The 23787-nt window shown below is 41.4% G+C and overlaps 2 protein-coding genes across 7 annotated transcripts in view; one reads left to right on the top strand and one right to left on the bottom strand.

Annotated features, from left to right (window-relative positions):
• The window catches only part of RIC1 (RIC1 homolog, RAB6A GEF complex partner 1), a 43658-nt gene extending 40154 nt beyond the window's left edge, over positions 1 to 3504 (top strand). For both annotated transcript variants that reach the window (XM_083718371.1, XM_083718372.1), the window contains exons 24-26: positions 507 to 684; positions 838 to 1026; positions 1528 to 3504. In XM_083718371.1, coding sequence (XP_083574497.1) covers positions 507 to 684; positions 838 to 1026; positions 1528 to 1816 — 656 coding nt within the window. In that variant the 3' untranslated portion in view covers positions 1817 to 3504. The remainder of the gene's footprint in view (positions 1 to 506; positions 685 to 837; positions 1027 to 1527) is intronic.
• Positions 2133 to 23787, bottom strand: part of ERMP1 (endoplasmic reticulum metallopeptidase 1) — a 39538-nt gene continuing 17883 nt past the window's right edge. The window contains exons 6-16 of one of the 5 annotated variants that reach the window (XM_083718690.1): positions 22872 to 22964; positions 22036 to 22248; positions 20690 to 20907; positions 18481 to 18655; positions 16288 to 16478; positions 14551 to 14703; positions 12847 to 13049; positions 12067 to 12182; positions 10344 to 10510; positions 7592 to 7774; positions 2133 to 2757 (exon numbers count right to left, since the gene is read on the bottom strand). In XM_083718690.1, coding sequence (XP_083574816.1) covers positions 7610 to 7774; positions 10344 to 10510; positions 12067 to 12182; positions 12847 to 13049; positions 14551 to 14703; positions 16288 to 16478; positions 18481 to 18655; positions 20690 to 20907; positions 22036 to 22248; positions 22872 to 22964 — 1694 coding nt within the window. In that variant the 3' untranslated portion in view covers positions 2133 to 2757; positions 7592 to 7609. Of the gene's footprint in view, positions 2758 to 3956; positions 7775 to 10343; positions 10511 to 12066; positions 12183 to 12846; positions 13050 to 14550; positions 14704 to 16287; positions 16479 to 18480; positions 18656 to 20689; positions 20908 to 22035; positions 22249 to 22871; positions 22965 to 23787 lie in introns of those variants that run through there. The other 4 variants (XR_014559338.1, XM_083718688.1, XM_083718689.1 and 1 more) reach the window with 4 other exon arrangements.

The following is a 23787-nucleotide window of genomic DNA, read 5'->3' as shown; positions in this document are numbered from 1 at the left end:
TCCTTTGAGAATGCATTTAAGTTCCACATTTTCTCGAGGGAAAGGGGAGCAGGGAATACTTTGCACATCTCACGGCTCCCTTCTGCTTTCTAGTCTAAGAACAGAAGGAAATGGATTAAGCAAAAACAGTGCTGGTAATAATGGCTTAGAAATGCTTAGAGCATGACTGCCATAGTGTGCCGTGGAGAATTCCAGGGCATATTGTGGAATGTTCACTCATTTCACTTGGGGTATTAAATAGGCCTGACTAACCGTCTGTGTGAAGTCTGAGCACACTTTTAAAACCTATTCAGTATTGTAGGTGGAAATCAGCCGTGGTTAGCAAGCTTTATTTCAGAGAAGTTGTCTTAATTACTGATCTTATTGAAGGGAAAGCCAAGGCTTCCCTTTAACAGTTTGGAAACCACAGATCTCAAGGTTGCCATTCTGTTGGGTTCGCTATACAGACATGATCAGTAATGTACTGATTTTCTAAGTTCCGCATTAAAACGAAATTGTTTCAACAGGTGATGAATGTAGCATTGGTTCAGCAACAGACCTGACGGAAACAAGCTCTATCGTGGACGGAGACTGGACGATGGTGGATGAGAACTTCTCAACACTGAGTTTAACACAATCCGAGCTGGAACATATCTCCTTGGAGCTGGCCAGTAAAGGGCCACATAAATCACAGGTTCAGCTGCGGTAAGTTAGGTTGGAATTTGTAGTAAAGGGGTGAGGAGTATTTGCTATGTCTCCTTGAAGCCAATCTTAGCAGGTTGGGGTTAAAGGGGACAGTGGTGTTAAAAAGTTTGTTTTGTCTTACCCTGTTTGCTTCAACTTTTTGCTCTTCTGTAGGTATTTGCTTCATATTTTTATGGAAGCAGGATGTCTGGACTGGTGCGTTATTATAGGCCTTATTCTCCGGGAATCTTCAATAATCAGTCAAGTTTTTAGCCTAATGCAATCTTCAGAGGTTGATGGAGAGATGTTGCAGAACATAAAGATGGGATTGCAGGCAGTAGATAGATGGGCCTCTACAGACTGGTAAGTTTCATGAGCCTTATCCCCTCACATTGTCTGCCAAATAAATCTGCCTGCAGTTCAACATAGCATTGAAGTACACTGGGGATTGAAGGATGAATTTTTAACGTTGGGCCTGTGTCAACCAGGAACTGTTCAGTGACCTCAATAATAGGCATGATATAAATGGCATGATATTAAAAACTAAACAGTAGTGTGAGAACAGGTTGTATCTATCCATAGAACAAGCAGGGTATGCATGTATATCTCAAATCACAGTGACTTGGGATATGGTGGGAGCACCTTCAGGGTAATAAGGGAAACTTGGGACACCATATGAGTAAATACAGGCTTTTACTGTTAAAAGTGTTTCCACAGCCATTAATTTATGAGCAAAACGTTTTGAGTACGTTTAGTGCGAGTTACATCATGTTCTGAACTTTAATGACCAGGAGAAGGTCAAAGCCCGAATTAGGAGTTTTAAGATAATTAACTGGAACGACTTTTCTCTTTTATGTCCTTTAGCCTTGGGTACAAGCCATTTTTAACCGTCCTCAAGCCCCAGCTGCAGAAACTGAGCGAGATAGCAGAGGAACAAGTGCAGCAGGAAGCCTTTCAGCCCGCAAACCTCTCGAGAGCAGCAGAACAAGCCAGCCCGAGGGCAGAAGAAAACAGAAGTTCATCTGGCCACAGTGCCAGTCCTCAAACTGACCCTGGCAGTAGCACCATGACGCGGCACGATGAGGACATGATTGGAGAGGAGGAAGAGGAGGACCCACTCCCAGAAGGCAGTTATGACTGCACTGTGTCCTAACACTGCCTGAAAACTTTTGGCTGATCATATGAATAAGAGCACAGCATCATAGTAATGGCATTTAAGAACATTGCTTTTTGGGGGGGGGACTAATCAAAGCCTTCAACAGTTAAACTTTTCTTTTTTAAAAATGCTTTTTTGGTGTGTTTTTTTAAAAATGCATTAACTAGAGAACCTTCTTAAATCTGTGAAAACTTCCTAGTAAGCAGTCTTGGCTCTTTCATCTATAAACTTGGCTATGTGGAAAGCAAGAATATCGTATTTGTAGTTTTCATACCAAGATAATTTTATTTTGGAGATCTTGGTTTTTTCCGCCCCGCCCCCCCCCCCCTCTTGTCCTCAAATATTTTCCTGTTGTTTTGGATAACTGATCATGCAGAAGGACATATATATCAGTGCACAAGTTGAGTTCCTTTGGGATGCAAGAAGAATGCAGCCTAATATCCGGAGGTTCTAAATTAAACTGGTCCCCTCTGGAAAATGAGACAATATTTAAGAGGAGTGTTTGTCTAATGTTCAGCTTGCCTGGTTTTTGAACCCAAACTTTTAAAAAAATCAACAATGAAGCTAACTAGGATAACAACTTTGTATGTTCTGCTTAGCTTGATTGCCGGAAACGATGGCTGGATGGAGCTAGGCTCTGTCTGTTTTATAGATTATGCTGTTTGATATCACTAGACTTTTTATATTAAATAATTGTAAAATACATTGTATGTTTTGTGAATATTCCTGTATATTCTGTTCATGCTTCTGGTGCTTGTATTGCAGTGAAGGGGAGCCGAGCCCTCTCTGTCTTGCATGCTTTGACCTTTAATTCCAGGAAAATTGAAGCATAGTTGCACTTCCATCAGGATGCAACAAGACCTTCACCAAACTCTTCCACGGCAGTAGGAACAGTTGCTAGGGACATCGTTTTGTTTTCGGACCTATTCAGATGTATCCTAAGCAGATTTTAAACAAATAACGGAAGGTTCTTATTTATTTCACTTGTACATTTTCTCTCTCAAGACTAGTTTTATGTAAATAGAACCACCTTATTGCTCTTAAGGCTGGCTAGTGACAATGTACAGTGTATATACTTAAACTACCACCTTGCAAATATTTTATAATGCATATACTTGTAACTAATTGCAAATGTTTATTTTAACTTTCATACAACAATGTTAAAGAGAAGCTGGCTGCAGCAGAGGCTCATGGTTGCTTTGAGGTACTTATTTTTACCCTTATATGCTGCCCCCAATATGTATAATATTAAATACCTGTAACAGTATTAAAATTTAGGCATTGGTTGGTTTCTACTGTGCAATTGGGGTTACAGGGAAAAAAGAGAAATGCAACACTTCTACTTTTTATACAAAAACTAACACTTATTTTTATAATGTGGGGTATAATGAATACTGATATGGACCAAAACCATTTTATTATGCAGAAGCATCACTGTCTGCCACAACCTCAGTTTGTTCATACATTTCTCTATATGAATTCTGAACTGGTAATGTGTTCTGAACATTCAGAAGGAGCATAGAAATACAGATTATAACTTTGTATATTTTTCCAGGGGACAAGATCAAATTGTCTTTTAATGGATAAATGTAACTAGATAAGTTTTATTACTGTTGCTTAGACTTTGCCATTAGTACTGGTACATGTGCAATAACTTTCAAATAAATGACGAAGGGTGGAAATGAGGTAATATCCCATACTTCTTGTTAGCTTGACATGCTGCATTGTGTAACATGAAGGGAATAAGCATCTGCTTTTATTTTTTCCAGGTAGAAATATTTAATCTGTTTTTAATCTGTAATGTCCACTCACTAAAGCCTCTCTTGCATTAAGAGGCATGCTGATGAGTACTGCGCCAACCCACCCCCTGCAGGGTTTTAACTTTAATTTTGCTCAACGCTTTGCCCAGGTTTCTGTTTGCTACCTGCTGATTATACCACTGACCTCAAGACTAGCCTGTCTCGGCAAGGTCATGCTACTAGAAGCCTGTGCAATGACTTATACTAACGCAAGGCGTCTTTTCCCTTCTTCTTCCCCTGAAACTGGGAAGAAAACCTAAGAACAAATCTACTGGCTATACCCATCCTTGACTCTAGCTACAGAAGCACCTAAACAGATTAGACCAGAAAACAAAACCTTTTCACAAAATCAATTTATTTAGCATTGGTTATCTTTTACATACATTCCATTCTCTGAGCTCTTGTGTGTTTCTTCCAACATCTGTAACCAGGGCCTGGTTCTCAAACAAAAGACAATAGCAAGCATATATGTACCGCTTTAGGCAGCAGGTGAGGGGCTCATAGGTAGATTGCTTCCTTTAAAAAAAAGAAAAGAAAGGATTCTTGCGTGGAAGATTAGCACACCTGGAAAAAGGCAAAGCTAGGACCAATCTCCCTGGCAGGCACCCTCTCCAAAGAGGGGTGTTTCTTGGGTGGTAGAATACAACAGTCCTATGAGCTCCATAAATGCAGTCTGAAGTGGTACACCCAAGCACACATTTAACAACTCATCAGCTATATTGTAATGTATATGACAAAAACCAGGCCCATAGTTAGGCTAGCAAGGAGCAATAACTGCAGGATTTTTGTTCCACACACACTCAATTTATCCTTGAGAACTTTTAAGCTGAAGAATGCCATACTGGGGATTTCAGTGCAATGCTAGAACAAGGGAAGACAAGATAGAATGATCAACAAGAGAATTCATGTGCTGAACAGTTAAGTACTTTTTTAAAAAAGGCAGGAGTTCACAAAAAAGGCATCCCACTATTTCATTCTGCTACTTAATAAAATATACAACCTGAGTTAGGCAAAGTTTTTCTTTCAAGGAATAAAATAGTTATTACTTGCCCTGATGTTCCTAAGCATGCTCTGAGACATGTAGGTATTTTTCATTACTCCATATTTACATCATGCAGAGTCATTTTCAAACCATTATGTAAGTTTTGAGGCACAATGTAAATCAGTTGGGGAGAAGGCTTGGTGAGTTCTGAATTTCTCCAATCTCGGTTTATTGGAGAACACACACTATGTGCAAAATGATGCATTACATTAAGATCTGCACGAGGACAGATAAACACTCTACTTTCTCGAGTTTTTTTTGTTTAATGAATGGAAAGTACCACATGCAAAACCAGTTGTTTTTAGTGCAAAGAGTTTGTGCACTTTTTAATATATTAATGCAGGTTTGTAGCTACAACAATTAAGACAGTAATAATATAGGCAATTTGTTGGACTTTGCTTGAAATATTTGAGTTCAAAGTACAAAGCAGTGCTGTTATTTAGGACCAGCTGGTGCATTCCACTAAACATTTCTCACAATAGAGCAGCCAAATATTTAGGTTCCCCACCCCTCTGTAACGGGGAGTATAACACGCCTTGTGTTCTGATATCACAGGATTCTCAATTTCCTTCCAATCACCATTCAGTGATTTAGAATGGAGAGAGGAAAATGCAGCCCACAATGTCATGACACAAGTTATGCAAGAGGCTACAGAGGGCAAAGGAGAAGCTAAATGCACAGCTGCTAGTTTCAGTGGCACGCAGGCATCAAGGCTGGCGTTGACCTTAGCGTTCAAATTATAATTATGCAACATTTTCCAAGACATTAATAAGGTAATATTAACGCAATGCAGGATTAGTGACATTTTTTAAAAAAGAGGCAAATGGAAATGTTGAGAAGTCATCTGAATGGAAAAATCAAAGAATATTTGGACAGTAAAGCTGAAGAACCAGGGATTTCAAATAGCATCCTGATCTAATTATTTTTACTGGGAGGCAACTCCCTTAAACGGAACTTACTTCACGGTAGAATTGCAGTAAGCTAATTCTCATCTTGGCCTTTGCATATGGTTTTGTTCCTACCCCACCTGTGTGAAAGCCGCTACAGGCACATGCTTTGTACACTGTGTGATTTGGCATGTTGGCAGCAGCACCACAAACCTGAGTCTTGAGGAGTTCAAAGGGGCAACATAGCCTTACAGCTTCCTACTATAGCTTAACTGGGAAATGGAAGTTTTCTGCCCATAGCACTGATTTTCTTCCCATACTCTAGAGCAGGCATCCCCAAACCCATATCTCCAGATGTTTTGGGACTACAAGTCCCATCGTCCCTAGCTAACACGACCAGTGGTCATGGATGATGGGGATTGTAGTCCCAAAACATCTGGAGGGCCAAGTTTGGGGACACCGGCTCTAGAGAATAGATTAGTATTTTTTACTACTTTTACATGTCCTCCAGCAGAGAGACTGTCCAGCCTATGTTACTCATTTTGATGAAAATGCCATTTCCCCCCCTTCCTTCACTATGCAAATGAAGCAGAAGAGGTAGGAATGGGAAAGGGTTTTATATTGGTTGCCACTGGAAGTGCTTTCTATGATCTGACTAAAAACCTCCCCCCAAAAAAACTGTTTGATGGGACCTGAACCTTCTGTCCGAAGTTATTACTGTGTGGATCTGAAACAAATAATTTTATTTTTTATATCACTTCATGTTTTGCTTATTTCACCTGCAAATGGCTTCTAATTCATGGCGGGCTGTTTTCAGCCTCCTCCTAGGCAAATTCTTCCCAACATGTTTCCTTTTGGAACACGTTTCCTTCCCCCTGATGCACTAAAATATTTGGGCTTTGGAAGCTGAAGTCATTAATAGCAAAATCCCAAACATGAATAGCATTAATGCTACATGTACCTATTCAAAAGCAAGTCCCATTGAGTTTGACAGAAACAGAGTAGAGCAATGTAATCTTAAGTGGAAGGAATTACAGATGAGCATACTGTGTTCAAAATCTCTCTGAACAAGAGTTTCCTCAATTCAACATATTTTAAAGGAGCACATTTTAAGCATGTGCAACTTGATTTCTTGCAAGCTTCTAATAACACAGTGGAAATGTGTAGTTTCTACTAACTTGCAAGAAAGCAACTAAACTATTGACAATTTTAACAACTGCTGCATAGCTGGTATTGCCAAGAACGAAAACTCAACACACAGATAAGACATCTGCATACAAAAGGCGAAAGTGGCTAGCTCAGTGCTCAGAAGTCCAAAGAGACAATAGCACTGTGCGCTTGCATCCGATACAGCCTGGCCTTCATTCCACTTGATCCCCATAGAAAAGTGAGCGCATTTTGGGGTTGGTCCAACTTCTACTCAGAGACACTGCAGTCGAGCATCAGTACAATGCCCCAAAAGGGACATACAGAAGTTTTTAGAAAGAAAAACCGTAAAATCAGAGCAGGCAAGAATTAGCAATCACCAAGGTCTCTGCAGTTAAGAATTTAAAGAGCTCTGATTACAGACGGTGTTCTAAATGGGCATCAATACTTTGGAACTGTAACGATCACTGGCGCTTCTTTTATCTTCCATGATGTACAGTCTTAAAAGTCTCAAACCCAAAGCCTTACTTTAGCCGATTAAGAACACAACGAATCAAAATGTTACTGGAAGGCAGAACTCGGGTTGTTTAAAGCCTGTGGAGGGTTTTACATTGTGCTTGGAATGCCTGTGCAAAGCCCCTTTTATTGCAAGATGCCCAGGACGGCAACTCTAAAACCACTTCCTAAAAGGCAGCTTTCAAGTAGGTGATATTTTGCATAAAAACCACAAAGGTTTCCTTCATTCTCCCCATGCCCCCACCCCCTTTTACGTATTCAAGCTGCCATAGAAATACCTTTGTGGCTGAAGTATTTTACACAGTATTTTTTGTCAACAATACTCATTCTTCCCAACTCCTTATGAGCGAAAGCTGCATCCAATGTATGGGAAACAATTTACCTTTGTGTTATCTCTGGGTTAAAAGATAAATTGATCATAGGTGGAGACCCAACTTGAGGTAAAAGTCCAGTTGGGAAATCTTTCAGCTAAGGCCTGCAACTGAGGAGAGTTGTGATCTTCTTCAAATAAATACTGTGAAACCACAGAAAGGGTGACCATTCCTTTAGTGGGCTCTTCAGAAGCCTGAAAAAACAGCCAAGGCAAAGCCAGATTAAGCAAAGATTTGATCACTGTCATACTAAATATGATTTCTAGAAACCTCTAAGTCCCTTATTATCATTGCACAATTACTGTATTTTTCACTCTGTAAGATGCACCGGACGATAAGACGCACATAGTTTTAGAGGAGGAGAACAAGAAAAAAAAATTCTCTCCCTCTCTGCACAGCGCCTCTCCAGCCGAAGTCAGAACAGCAAGAGGGATCGGTGCGCAGCGAAAGCAGCGATCCCTCTTGCTGTTCTGGCTTCTGGGATAGCCGTGTCACGCCTCTTCAGGGCAGGGGGAGCAATCCCTCTTGCTCTTCTGGCTTCAGCGATAGCTCTGCAGCCTGCATTCGCTCCATAAGACGCACACACATTTCCCCTTACTTTTTAGGAGGGGAAAAGTGCGTCTTATAGAGAGAAAAATATGATATAGGTGGCGAAGGGTGTCAGATCCAGAAGACTCGGGGCCTGGAAACAGGATGGAAGCCTGTGCACCCTTCACAGAAACTACAAAGAAGGGAAAATTGTATATAGCAGGCTGAAAGCTCACAAATGATCCTGAAACCAATTGGACAACTAAGACACATGTTACGAGGAAGCATACTGAAATGGGAGCTACGCAGCATATCCAACAAACAAGTTATATGGAGGTGGAGCAGTCTGTGCACATTTTTTAAAAAGGCTCACAAAAAGCAAAAGTAGAAATGTTGGTTCATAGGAAAATTGTGGGTTTGACCTTTTAATACAATTAGAAACAGTAGGCTTGTAATCACATGCACATTCTAGGATGGGCTGAAGTTTCCAAAGGCACCCTCTGATATACAGCAGATGTGCATTTTTGCTGCTTGCTAAAAAGGGAATCCAGTATGAAGAAACAGCCTATACAGAAGCCGTTCTATGTCGTGCAGGGATACAGAAGGAATTTTCTCCCTATTAAACATCAGACTAGGTAGAAAATTAAAAGAAGCAAAAAAAAACAAAAAACAGGTTAATAAATGAGGGACAAAACAGCTATGACTACACAGATTATGCTAGAAGTATGAAAAGCACAAGTATGGGAATTATAATGATAGAACTACCTAAATTATATAGAAATTTATTTATGTATGCGGCTACAGCGGCAAGAATGTTACTTGCCCAAAAATGGAAAGAAGAAGAAGCCACAGCAAAGGGAGAATGGATACGAAAAGTTATGGAATATGCAGAAATGGCGAAACTTACTGGAAGAGTAAGAAATCCAGATATCAAACTTTATAAAAGAATGGAAATGGTTTATTGAATATTTACGGATAAATTGTAAACAGATAAAAACACTGGCAGGATTATTGTAATAACCTGCAGCTATATAAGAGTATAAAAATATATATAAAGAAGATAAATAAATGAGCAAATTAAGTTAATTTTGGATATGCAGAAGATAGTAAAAATAAATTTAAGGAACTGCAAAAAGGGGGAAGGAAGCCAAGTTTTAAAATGTCAAAATGAATGTAAAATCAGTTATACAGTGGTACCCTGGTTCTTAAACGCCTTGGTACTCAAACAACTTGGAACCCAAACACTGCAAACCTGGAAGTAAGCGTTCCGATCTGCGAACTTTTTTTCAGAAGCCAAACATGCTCCGTTTTGAGTGCCACACTTCCTTTCTCAGTGTTATGCTGAGGTCAATCTTTGCTATTTATTTTGCGGTTTTTATTTTTGCAGCTTTTTTTGTTTCGTTTTTCTTGACAGTGTGGAACCCATTTCAGCTACTGATGGATTGACTGTGTGACTGCAGTACATTGTTTACCACTTTCATTTTATGGATCAATGGTCTCATCAGTTAGTAAAATTCATGCTAAATTGCTGTCTTAGGGGTTGTTTTCAAAAGTCTGGAACGGATTAATCCCTTTTGCATTACTTTCCATGGGAAAGCGCGCCTTGGTTTTGGAACGCTTTGGTTTTGGAATGGACTTCCGGAACGGGTTAAGTTTGAGCACCAAGGTACCACTGTATTTGAAAAGTATAAATAAAATTTAAAAGAAAGAAAAAGAAAGAAAAGCATCTCTACTTGTTACAAGAAATAGAAGAGCCATAACTTGGGATTTTACAGTGAGGCCCAGTGTGCAGATAATATCGGCTCTCTTCGCTATGGTCAGGAGATCAAACCGGGGGGGGGGGGGAAGTGTTCCTCTCCTCAAGTTGGCATCCCTGTGGGCAGGTGTGGGCGAGTGGGTGTTAATGATGATTTTAGAAGGGTTTGGGGATGGCCAGAAAAAAGCTCTACAGGTGACCCATGGGTGAGCCATCCCTGAAATAGATGGTCTGCCTATGAAGCATATTTTGAAGCAAACCTTTTAGGATGTGTGCAAAGGAGAAGAAGAGTAGACTTACAAGCCAAGGGGCAGGGGGGAACTGAGTTCCAATATGTATAGCATAAAAAGTCTGCATTTTCTTTACAAACAAACAAACACACACACACACACACACCATTGGAAACAGTGTTCCGAAAAAGCAAATCATTTTAACAGAGTTCTAAGAAGTAAGATTGCATGTTTTTGATATAGCCTCACCTTCATTTCTATCCAGAAGCGCCATGGCGAGGCCTGGAGTCCATGTGTGTAATATATAAAATAATCTCTGCCTACATTATTAGCAAGAGGAGTTCCATCTCCCAGAGACCACCTGGACAGTGTTGAACCTTCATGTGGCCGAAGAAACACTGACATGTGACTTGGACCTAAAATAGACGGCAGACAAAGATTTCTACATTAGCGCAGAATGAAGAACACAGGAACTTTTTCAGGTGTACCCAGAACTATCGTGAATTTCTTTCTTCTCCTGAATTTCTTTATGTCCCTTACTGCTTGCTTTAAGGCAAAAAAACCTAAGCTGGATTAGGTCAAAAAGTCAGTCCAGTCCAGCATTCAATTTCCACAATGACCTGCCACATGCTTTGAGAAGTCCACAAATAAGACTTGAACTCAATAGCTGCTCATGTTTCCCCAGCAGGAACCCATTCATCATGAAACTTAGCACATGACTATACAGTGGTACCTCAGGTTGCATACGCTTCAGGTTACAGACTCTGCTAACCCAGAAATAATACCTCGGGTTAAGAACTTTGCTTCAGGATGAGAACAGAAATCGTGCTCCGGCGGTGTGGCGGCAGCGGGAGGCGCCATTAGCTAAAGTGGTGCTTCAGGTTAAGAACAGTTTCAGGTATTCAGAAAGTTGTGCATTCAAAGATGTTATGAACCATTATTGCCAGTGATGGAAGAGTGGCTGTTAACACTAACAGACTTAGCTGAGATGGCGAAATCGACATGTTTAATCAGAGAAAAGTCATTGTAAACGTTTACTAAAGATGGGAAACCTCTTGGACTTTTTGCATGAAAAAGAAGAAGAAATAATTATGTTTGGATTTGAGGAGTGAAGATAATGATTTGTAGAAAGTGGCTTTATTAGGTGTTATACTGCAGTTGCTGAAGTGAATAATGCTTATATATATTAGACAGACAAGGAATCAGAAGTCCTTTAGTTTCTTAACTTTTCTCTCTCTCTTTTCAATCTATTTCTTTTCCCCTATCTCTTCCCCTTTCTTCCTCTTCTTCTCTTTCTCTTTTTTGCCTTTAACATTTTGGTTTTGGACAAAAAATGATATTTGACAACAATATTTGTATTCTTCTTTATAAACCCTAATAGAAACATACATAGACATATTTATTTATATTTATATTTATACAGAAAACTGTGCACTGAACTTCTATTTGTACTTGTCGCATTCTTATCACTTATTTGCCTTTAGTCTGCAAGCTGCTTTGAAGGCCCAAAAAGCAGCATAAAAATTTAAACAAATCGCCAGAAGGTAGCTAGTTAGTTGCTTGTTGCAGAGATGACAAAGTCTTGTAGCACTGTAAGGACCAACTAATTTATTGTGACATAACTTTTCATAAAGAGCCTACTGCAGGCAGAAGCTCTCTCATGCATACTGCAACTATGGCATGCAAAATTTCCTGTATCTGGGAAACGGCACTGTTAGGGTCATAGATCATCTAGTCCCAACTTCCTGCAATGCAGGAATATGCAGCTGTCCATATGGGACCAAACCTGCAACCTCTGCGTTATCAGCCCCACACTCTAACCAACTGACCTATTCAGGTTGACAGTGACAGAGAATTGTTTGTCAGCAGCCTTACTCTCAGTATTTTAGGACTAGCATTGCTACCTGCAGAAACCGGAACATCTCCCCAACGATAAATAGCAAATAAAAATAAAATAGCACACACAACTCACCGGTTATTTCAAAGGTGAACTTTGTAGAATCTGACGGCGTTCGCTCTTTGGAAAGAAGCTGAAAGTGAGCTGGTTTCTTGGGAGTGATGGCTGGAGCAGGAAGATACCAATTTTTCCTGCAAGAAAAGGCTGTGTTTAAGATTAATGTGACTCTCCAAAATGGCATTTTTGAAGTACTTTAAATTACTGCTCGGTATTGAATCTGTCCAACTTAAAGACTCTGCGCGACACAACTGGTCATAGCACAGCGGTCAAACACGAATAGGTTTGAAAACTAAAGTTATGGCCTTAGAGCCAGCCACAAATACATAAAGTAAATCCAAACGACTATCTTCATCATATATAAGAACAAAAATAAACTTATAAAACCAGACATGTTGGAATAAATCTAAGTTTTGATGCCCAAAAGAAAAAAGAATTCTACTTTAAAAAATCCAAAGTTTTCCTAAAAGCTTATGGATTAATCCATTTTGCATTACTTTCTATGGGAAAGCATGCCTTGGTTTTGGAACGCTTTGGTTTTGGAACTGACTTCCAGAACGCATTATGTTTGAGAACCAAGGGACCACTGTAAACCTAACCTAAATACCAGTTCACTGTTTGTTTGTTTTTAAAAGCATTAAATAATAATAATAATAATAATAATAATAATAATAATAATAAATTTTATTTATATCCCGCCCTCCCCAGCCGAAGCCGGGCTCAGGGCGGCTAACAACAATAAAACAGTACAAAAGTACAGCACTCTCAAGAGTACATTGAGGAGACGATGTTACCAACTTGAATAAATAGTCCACAGGAAAGATCCAGGGAAATCCACAGAGAGGTGCGCCTTCCTCGCATTTTGTTCTAATGGAATCGTTGAGTTCAGGTATATGAGGAGTGATATGAGATATCCCGCCATAGTCGAGCCCATTAATCCATATTCCAGAATCACTTTTCGCCAGCTGCCCATCCAGGCTATGAAATCTTCGACTCATGTGCTGGAAAAGTGACCCAAAAAGGCTCTGCATAAAATTTTGAATCCAGGTTATCTGTTCAGCAGACTTATTATGACCATCCACAAAGACCAGCCTTAAGGATTTGCACACACCATACAGTTAAAGCACATGACTTCCCCCAGAGAATCCTGGGAACTGTAGTTTGGTGAGGTTTCTGGGAATTGTAGCTCTTGTGCAGGGTAAACTACCATTTCCAGGATTCTCTGGGGAAAGCTGTGTGCTTTACGTTTATAGTGTGTACACAGCCCATGTGGTACCACAGAAGCAACAATTTTGCGAAACAAGAGTTTACTTTCCATCTTCAAGGGAAAACCAACTACCGACTTGGGTGGCGTCCAAAATATTTTGCAAGAGGGCATTACAGAATGCTCTGTGGGTCTGAATGTGGCCAGCTAAGAATGTATTCTTAGAGGGCTATAGAGCCCTGTAGGTTTATCGGAAAGTACAACTAATCCGGAATGCGGCAGCTAGGCTGGTGACTGGGAATGGCTGCTGAGACCATATAACACCAGTCCTGAAAGACCTACGTTGGCTCCCGGTACATTTCTGAACACAATTCCAAGTGTTGGTGCTGACTTTTAAAGCCCTAAATGGCCCCGGCCCAGTATGCCTGAAGGAGCATCTCCACCCCCATCACTCCAAGGGCCTTCCGGCGGTTCCCTCACTGTGAGAAGTGAGGTTACAGGGAACCAGGCAGAGGGCCTTCTCGGTAGTGGCACCCACCCTGTGGAACGCCCTCCCATCAGATGTCAAGGAAATAAGCAACTATTTGACTTTTAGAAAACATCTGAAGGCAGCCCTGTTTAGGGAAGTTTTTAATGTTTGATGTTTTATCACATTATTATTATTATTATTATTATTATTATTATTATTATTAATTATTAACATTCTGTTGGTAGCCGGCCAGAGTGGCTGGGGAAACCCAGCAGATGGGTGGGATATAAATAATAACAATTATTATTACTCCAACGATTGAATTAAGACATACAAATTAACCTTCAGGGTTGACCTATAGCTGCAAAGAATCATACTAGACTAGCTGTCATGAGAACCTAAGTCTGAGAAGTGTCAATAAATACTTTCCCTTCAGGGATCAATGGCAACTTACTCAGACTCTAACGAGCAATAAATCTACATTTATCAACTTCTGAAGAATATATCAAGGAAGAAATTCCAACTTGTTCCCAAACGGAACCAAATGTTAGTTTCTAAACTCAAACTACTCAAAAGTTCAAACGCAGAACTGCACAAAGAGTCATGGACGGCTATGATAAATACATAAAAGATTTAAAGGGTTGGGAGATAAGTGTTTCACTACAGCATCATCCCCAGGTTCCTGTGTTTATCTCTGGTCCATTTCAGTGGCTACACAGAGCATTATGAGCCAGCAGTTTCAAAGACTTGCTGCGTTTCCCTCATTCACCACATCTTTCGTTCACAACTGCATGGATATGCCCTCTGCAGCATCAAAAGGGTTCCTTACCTGAAGAAAGATTCGCTTTGGTCTGGGGTTTGCAAAATCTGAACTGAACGGGAAGAAGATTCCACTGCAAACCAGGGCGAACATGATTGCAGAAACAGTTGCTAACGTTATTATTGACATCTTTGTACTTTTGGCAAGGTAGATGAATTTAAGCTGAAGAACAGGAGGAGAAAATAACAAAGATAAGAACACTTCATCTATAAAAACACATCCCGAAAAACCAACTAGTAGGCCTGCAAGCTTTTGAAATTTAGGTTTATTTAATCGCAAAGACTTCTCCCAAACACAACTCTGCGTGGCAAATCTGAATGAGGGCCAGTGATCTGACAAAGACCACATGGTTTAGGGGACAGGCAGATGGGAGAAAGGGATCTACCGGCAAATCTCTGGGCAATTTAGAAAAAAAAATCAGCTCCCTACCGTTTAACAAAAAAGGCTTTTCTCTCTAAATTAGGCCGCTCAAATGAACAAAGCTTGGGGGGAAACCAGCAATGGTACCGTTAATGAACTGCTGGGCACATGTGCAGAATTCATTCCTGTTTCTTAATTCTAAGGCTAGGAACCTGGTTCCGTTCAGTGGGCTTTGGGGTTCCAGCAGAAAGAAAATAAAAGAAATCTGGTCTGCCTATATCTGACTTATAAGTATCATATTTAAACAGAGATCTGACCCAGGGCCTTTCATACCTCTCCTTTAGTAAGATCAGGAGGGAGCAAACTAGCATGGTATTTACTAGTGAGTAGAAAGAAACATTCTGAAAATATCAGCTTTTGTTAAAATATAAGAAAATGTTCCTGCTCCTTAAGAGTTGTGAAGATAGTACAGTGGTACCTCAGGTTACATACACTTCAGGTTACAGACTCTGCTAACCCAGAAATAGTGCTTCAGGTTAAGAAGCACAGTGGTACCTCGGGTTAAGTACTTAATTCATTCTGGAGGTCCGTACTTAACCTGAAACTGTTCTTAACCTGAAGCATCACTTTAGCTTATGGGGCCTCTTGCTGCTGCCTCGCCACTGGAGCACGATTTCTGTTCTCATCCTGAAGCAAAGTTCTTAACCTGAAGCACGATTTCTGGGTTAGCAGAGTCTGTAACCTAAAGCGTATGTAACCTGAAGCATATGTAACCTGAAGTAACACTGTATTGGCGATGACTGGTGAAATCTAAGATGCTAGAGGGGTTCTGTGCAAAATTTCCAGGGGTTGCAAGTTGGGGTTATGGTTCCTTACTCTTCTACATAACTTAATGGGCACAATTCATTACGCTAATTCATCTACATAATTTGCATCTATTCCAGCAGAAACAGCAGATTTGCTGACCTCCCAGAGTTCCGCCAAAAAAACAAAGATTCGTGAACGTAAGCAACCTGCTAACATTGTTTTGTGTGGACATGTTAATTACTCTATTTCGCAAGAGGGAAAACTTAAAAAGCAGCTAATTGAAGCACAGCCCATGGCAAATTGCAATTCACGCAGAAGCTCTCGGGCCTTACAGGTTTCACAGCTTAAAACAGAAAGATGTAGAGAAAAACGGTTTCAGAAAAACCATGGTCACATGCGCAAAGAAGCCACATGTATTTGCATTTTTATTTTTTGAAAACACAAGAATCGTCACAGCATTTTTTAAACCTACAGATCAAATGAATATAACGAGACTTGCTTCCGAGAAGGCATGCCTAGGACCGCACTGTGAATCAGCTGAACTTGTAGAACACCAAATATTTCTGAAAGCATTCTTACAAAGTAGGAAGACAGAAATATTGTCGCCAAAACGATAAAAGCAGCCACGACGACATCGGGTGGAATTTCTGAACCAATGCGTCCCAAGATGGGAATTAACATTTCAAATATAATCCAGTTGAGGTATAACGAATAGACATGTGGAATAAACATTCCCAGGAGGTAAACTGCTAGAAACTTCATTGTGGCACCTACATTGAGAGAGGAGGGGGGAGAGAAGAAGTAGCTGGCAATATAATAAAAAAATAAATAAATTATTTATATCCTGCCCTCCCCAGCTGAAGCCGGGCTCAGAGCGGCTAACAATAAAAGTAACACAGCATTCTAAAATCAATTAATTTTAAAATCAATTCAAAATCAAATTAATGGCAAACATTGGGCAACCATTCTGTGAAGTTTACCAAAGGAGGGAGTCAGACTGTGCCTTAATAATAATAATAAAAATTTTATTTTATATTTTATATAGAATTCTAGACCTTTCTTCAGATTTAATGTTCTTTCACCACTAACACCAGGGCTGCTGTGCAAGCATGAGCAAGCATGATGAATATGAAATTAAATATACAAAAGTCCACCCACAAAGCATTCCCAGGAAATAGTCCGTTAAGCAAGCATTCGCCCAACAAGTCCACGAATCCCACCGAGTTCCCTCCTCCTCCTGCCATGGTTTCTTCCTAAAATGGCTGAAGCCAACCGGCAAGAGAGACGAAGGAAAGACTGATCTGTCCAATCTCTCCTGCTCTCTGATTCATCCAGTCTTGCTCGCCGCCCCCCCCCCCCTGTGATTTCAGTCCAAAAATGGCTGCCATCTGCCAGTGAAGAACACCAAGTAAGGAAACAGGCAAACTCTGGCTCTTTGGGTGTCTGAATCTGTGGAGTAGATTGTGAGGTTTGGCCATAATTACTTATGTCTGCCTAAGTGAATTTGCAGATTCCCAACATCAGGGTCTTTTCCAGGGAGTCTTCTCTTCTCATGAGGTGGCCAAAGTATTGGAGCCTCAGCTTCAGGATCTGTCCTTCCAGTGAGCACTCAGGGCTGATTTCCTTCAGAATGGATAGGTTTGATCTTCTTGCAGTCCATGGGACTCTCAAGAGTCTCCTCCAGCACCGAATTCAAAAGCATCAAATCTTCAGCGATCAGCCTTCTTTATGGTCCAGCTCTCACTTCCATACATCACTACTGGGAAAACCATAGTTTGAACTATACGGACCTTTGTTGGCAAGGTGATGTCTCTGCTTTTTAAGATGCAAATATACTATCGTGCTATCTGCCAGGGCGAAACAGGTGCAAAACGCCAGCACCCTGTCGTCTACAACTTCATTAATATCTATCTACAGTCTACAACTTCATTGTGGGGGCAAGAGGTTGGCATGAAGGCAAGAGTCTACAAGGTGGAGGAGCTCTGTTATGACAGAGAGCCTGGGATCCACTGAGGCGAGGTGGTCCTCAGGCCCCTCAGCTGCCTCACATTTTCCACAGTAACAAAAAGAGAGAGAGAGAGGAGAAAAGCAAGTCTCCTTCTCCGTTTGCACCCTGGCCAGGGGCTCAAATCTCCACCTTGTTATGAAACTCACATGGTGACTTTGGACCAGAGAAAAACTTTTAGAAGTCTAACCTACCACACACAGTGTTGTTGTGAAGATCACATGGAGAGGGGAAGAATGAATGAACGAATCTTTATTTGTGTCAGACACTGGCCATAGCAATAAAACAACAATACGATATTCAAAGAATAGAAATAAAAAGTCAATTACATATAATACATTGTAGGGTTTTGAAGAATGAAGTCTGCCACCCCCAGCCTCTGCGGATATACATGTAAATATGCATGAAATTTTACCGTTTACTATTAGATTTGAATGGATTACTGAATATTGCTTTATTTGATATGTTGTTTATTTTAAAGTTATTGTGACTTTTTTATATTGCATCAGATTGTTGCTATTAATGTTTGATGTTTTATTTTGTTCTTGTATGCGTTGGAAGCCACCCAGAGTGGCTGGGGTATTATTATTATTATTATCATTACTATTACTATTCCCCAGCTGTGAACATTTCCACTAGAATTTCTGCCATAGAAAGTCATAATAATTTATATAGGAACACCCTAAAGTTCTTTGCAAATATTATCTTTTTGCAATCCTTACAAGAACTCTCAATGGCAAGTCTCAGAGGTATCATCATCACCATACCTTTTTCTTTCAGTTCCTTATAGGTCATTAATTTTGTGAGCAGCGGAAACACAATCCATATTGCACTGACAAATGCTGAGGAATGTCCTAGGTAAGTAAGCAAAGCCAACATAATTGACCAAAAAACAACTGGAACATCAAAGAAGAGTTCTCCCAGGAACTGTTCGCTTGTATTCTGGAAAAACAAAACAAGCAGACAAAAAAAGAGAGGCAAGTTTAAATGTCTGTGCATTATGAAATGTCAGCAACAAATTTAAATGTCTGTGCATTATGAAATGTCAGCAACAAACGTTCCAAGTTTCTTAAGAAGCAGACTGGCAGAGCAGTTCTGTGCATATTTGCTTAAAATTCAAGTCCCACCATGTTCAAAAGAGCTTGTTCTCAGGTAAGTGGATAACCATCTCCTGTGTTTTTCTTAATGTTTGCACTTATACAGCCTAGAGAAATGTGCTATGTTACACAGGGCAGGATTCAACAGTCTCAAGTTCAAGGACGTCCAATTGCAAAAGACTATTTTTTTCTGACACATACTCAAAAAAAATCTTTTTTGGGGGGGCGGGGCCAGGAGAACTCCCAGAACAGCATGCAAGGAGACGAAAAGGGGGGGGGACTGTTCCACCTAGCAAGCCAAAATGCTTGTTTTAATGTAAAATGGAAAGAATGTGATTAAGACTGCTGCCCCAGACACCACCAATATAAAGCTTGAATTCCTGAGCTAGGGGAATGAAGGGCACAGCCCATTTGTTGCAATTTATAACATCTTTATTTATTTTTGCACAATTGCCAAAGTTGTTATTCTATGAACAGTAACTGGCTCTAACTCATTTAATACATTACCCATCACAGCCAGACTGGAACGGCATAATTAGATTTACTTCCCCCACTTCAGAATGAATGGCGCCTAAAGCACAGAGCTTCTCCTGCCAATGCACTGCCTGCAGTTTCTCTCATACCCACCCACCCACATGAGGCAGCATGCCAAACCTGGAGTTTTTGGATCAACAATTATTAGGCCGATTGCTGAATCTGTGTAAGAGGAGACAGAAAGGAACTTGGCTCCTGAATCTTGCAACCTGGAGAAGACAGCAGTCCAGTGCGCAGCCGACAGAATTAAGCTATGAGTTTTACATCTGTGAGACGCAGGTGACGCTGTGAGTTAAACCACAGAGCCTAGGACTTGCCGATCAGAAGGTCGGCGGTTCGAATCCCCGCGAGGGGGTGAGCTCCTGTTGCTCGGTCCCTGCTCCTGCCAACCTAGCAGTTCGAAAGCACGTGAAAGTACAAGTAGATAAATAGGTACCGCTCCAGCGGGAAGGTAAACGGCATTTCCGTGCGCTGCTCTGGTTCGCCAGAAGCGGCTTATTCATGCTGGCCACATGACCCGGAAGCTGTACGCCGGCTCCCTCGGCCAATATAGCGAGTTGAGCACCGCAACCCCAGAGTCGGTCATGACTGGTCCTAATGGTCAGGGGTCCCTTTACCTTTACCTTTGCATCTGTGCTCAATTTAAGGGAAGGGGCACAGCTCAGCAGGGCAGCACATGCAGAATCTCCAATGAAAAGAAACAGGTAGCAGGTGATGGGAACAACTACTGCCAAAGACCCCGCAGACCTGCTGCCAGTCGGTGGGAAATAATGAATTAGACGGACCATCAGACCAAGTCAGAATGAGGCAGTCTTGTGACTAAATCCAACACACAGTTAGGCAGGCTTAAATCCATTGGTTTCAATGGGATTTGTTGTTGTTTAGTCATTTAGTCGTGTCCAACTCTTTGTGACCCCATGGACCAGAGCACGCCAGGCACTCCTGTCTTCCACTGCCTCCCGAAGTTTGGTCAAACTCATGTTTCAATGGGATTAAGTTCGCCTAACTCTGTGCTGGATTTAGGCCTATACAGTGGTACCTTGGGTTAAGAACTTAATTCGTTCCGGAGGTCCGTTCTTAACTTGAAACTGTTCTTAACCTGAAGCAGCACTTTAGCTAATGGGGCCTCCTGCTGCCGCTCCATCGCCACCGCACAATTTCTGTTCTCATCCTGAAGCAAAGTTCTTAACCTGAGGTAATATTTCTGGGTTAGTGGAGTCTGTATTCTGAAGTGTCTGTAACCTGAAGCGTCTGTAACCTGAGGTACCACTGTATGTTTATAATTAAAGGAAAACCAGAGAACTGCTATTATTTCAAGTCCTAAATTTTTGCATGCCACACTTACTTTGTAATAGAATGTCTTGGCTAATGTATGCAAGAGAATCAGTCCAGCCACAGCTGCAGTTCCATACAGAAGAACAGAGGCATGGAAGTGGGTGTACCAGAAAAGGGAGCGTCCAAGGAGAGAGATGAACACGGCTATGATAAGGACGCCAATCAAGACAGCAAGCCAACTGAGGACTGAGAAGCCAAAGGCGATGGCAAGTTCCTTCAGATAACTCACTGCAGGAAGAGAAAGACATGAAGCCCAGATCAATACGTTTCTTCTAGCTGGAACTGCTAAGACTACAGGATCCAAACTAGGCACACATAACCAAAGGAACAAAGATACTTCTCTTTTCAGAACTGGGTGGTAAATGGCCAGGCCTCAATTGGATCTCAGCCAAGGTGTCTTGGTTGCCTTTTCAAATGAGGCCAACACACGTCTGATGCTCTCTCTTTAGTGCATCCCCTCCACCTCCTGTAGTTTAAAACTTGTTAGCAGCTTTCTTGGTAAAGTGCGTTAAGCGCAGCAACGAAAACTAAAAGCCAATTTGGGGTAGTGATAGGAGATGGGAGTCCAGGGAGTTGAATCCCCACTCAGCCATGAAGCCTGCTGGGTGACCTTGAGCTACTCACTGCCTCTTAGGACTCAGCTAGGTAAAGGTAAAGGTACCCCTGCCCGTATGGGCCAGTCGTGTCCGACTCTAGGGTTGTGCGCCCATCTCACTTAAGAGGCTGGGGGCCAGTGCTGTCCGGAGACACTTCTGGGTCACGTGGCCAGCGTGACAAAGCTGCATCTGGCGAGCCAGCGCAGCACACGGAAACGCCGTTTACCTTCCCGCCAGTATGCGGTCCCTATTTATCTACTTGCACCCGGGGGTGCTTTTGAACTGCCAGGTTGAGCAGCGGGAGCACACCCCGCCGCGGGGATTCGAACCGCCGACCTTTCGATCGGCAAGTCCTAGGCACTGAGGCTTTTACCCACAGCGCCACCCGCGTCCCTAGGACTCAGCTACACAGCTGGAAATAAAATGTTTTAAGAGTGTTGTAAAGAGCAATATACAAATGTGACACTAGGAGGCGATGGCGAGCTATGTCAAATTCCATACATTTCCCGAAACTTTTTTAAAGAAACATTTTCACGGCCTTTTTTTAAATGTGTCTAGATTCCACCTTAGTCTAACCTACCTCACAAGATTGTTGCAAGGACAGAATAGGGGGGGGGGGGAGTTGGAGTGTGTATAGGACCTTGAGCTCCTTGGAGGGAAAGCTGGGAAATAAATAAAATGGTAAATAAAAACTTAAGAGAAAGCTATAATCATGCAAAGGGCCCATTTGCCTGTTCATAAATGGAATTATAACCAGTACCTCTTTTTCTCAGTTGCAATGTTTTTCTCCCCAGATAAAGAAACGCAACAGCTGTAATGATATAGTTCATAATGGAGCCGACACGAGCTGGGTAGGACATGACGAACATGCCAAAGACGTCAAAGAAGACAACATTTCCATGTCGATATTCATGAGATTTGGCCAGTTTGTCCGACTCCGCTAAGTACTTTAGCACACCCAAAATATTGTCACCTTTGGGGAAAAATATGAGCATATATTTAGAATTCGTCTCTCTCCCCTCCCCCCCCCCCCAACATCGTTTTCACATAAAATTCCACACATGGCATTACAAAACAAAATAGGAATTGGAGGTTTAGGATCAAAATGAAGTAAAAACAAAAAACAAAGGAAAGCGACCCTATAACCGGACTTTATGCAGGCATTCTCAGTACTATAAGAACATTACAAATTGAAACTCTTAAAACTGAAACTCTATATATTTTCTCTAAAATGTAGAGAAAACTAAGGCAAAAAGGAAAAACAATTCTCCAACTGAAACTCAATGCCAAGAATGATAAAAGAAAGCAGATGAAGGCGTAACCAGGAGATAGCTAAAAGTATATAACATCAGGGTGTGAAATCTATAAGTTGCTTTCACTGATTAAAGCATACAATCAAAGTAGTGTAGGCCGCCCAATTCATAGAGCCAATTAATTCCTACCCACCCCAGTGGTATTTTGGATTTCCTTCCCCACAGGTTTGATTTCTTCGGAATACTAAAGCATGCCTGTGGCTTTGAGTTGTAACAACCAGCGTGCAAAGCAATGTTTTGATTTACATTGCTATAAAATCCCTGAGAAACTCGGAGTACCAACCTGCTCTCTGAATAGAATCTGTCTGAATTCGGTCTGCCGTGTCGTACTTCGTGTGGTAGATGTAACCATTTTCAATGAAAGCCAGGTCTATCCCTGTTGATATAATTTAATGGTAATGTGATCAAACTAAAAAAATAGCCAGGGTGTTATTTAACTAAACCAAATAACTTTCCACAAGACGATATGAATTGCTTATATACCCATCTCTTTCCCCAAATGCAAATTTGCATGTTCACCCGTGACCTCCGGCCTCCCCCTTTCTCCTGTGCAGAGATCAACAGGGGCTGCAGGAATCGAGAGAAGCCTTGGCTGGCTTTGCAGTTTTCTCTGCATTGCAATTTTTGCATAGCACACATGCACCATAATTTGCGATATATTGCCAGGTCAAAAATTAAGAAACTGATATCATTATATGGACGTCAAACCAGTTTTGATGATGTATCGATATACCTGAAGGAGCGTCTCCACCCCCATTGTTCTGCCCGGACGCTGAGGTCCAGCGCTGAGGGCCTTCTGGTGGTTCCCTCACTGAGACAAGTGAAGCTACAGGGAACCAGGCAGACGGCCTTCTCAGTAGTGGCACCCGCCCTGTGGAACGCCCTCCCACCAGATGTCAAAGAAATAAACAACTGCCTGACATTTAGAAGACATCTGAAGGCAGCCCTGTTCAGGGAAGTTTTTAATGTGTGACATTTTCATGTATTTTTAATCTTTGTTGGAAGCCGCCCAGAGTGGCTGGGGAAACCCAGCCAGATGGGCAGGGTACAAATAATAAATTATTATTATTGTTATTATTGTTATTATTAAGCTGAAGGGGGGAGCATTGACTGCATGGTGTTCCTCTGCCCAGCTCTGCCAGCCTCTGCCTGCAGCGACACACCAGTATTTCTGTCCCCCGTGGCAGAGCCACTAGAGC

Source organism: Podarcis gaigeae (genome assembly GCF_964106915.1).
Source record: "Podarcis gaigeae genome assembly, chromosome: 17".
Lineage (NCBI taxonomy): Eukaryota > Metazoa > Chordata > Lepidosauria > Squamata > Lacertidae > Podarcis > Podarcis gaigeae.
The sequence above is the reverse complement of the archived record's forward strand: the minus strand, read 5'-3'. Positions and strand labels throughout refer to the sequence as shown.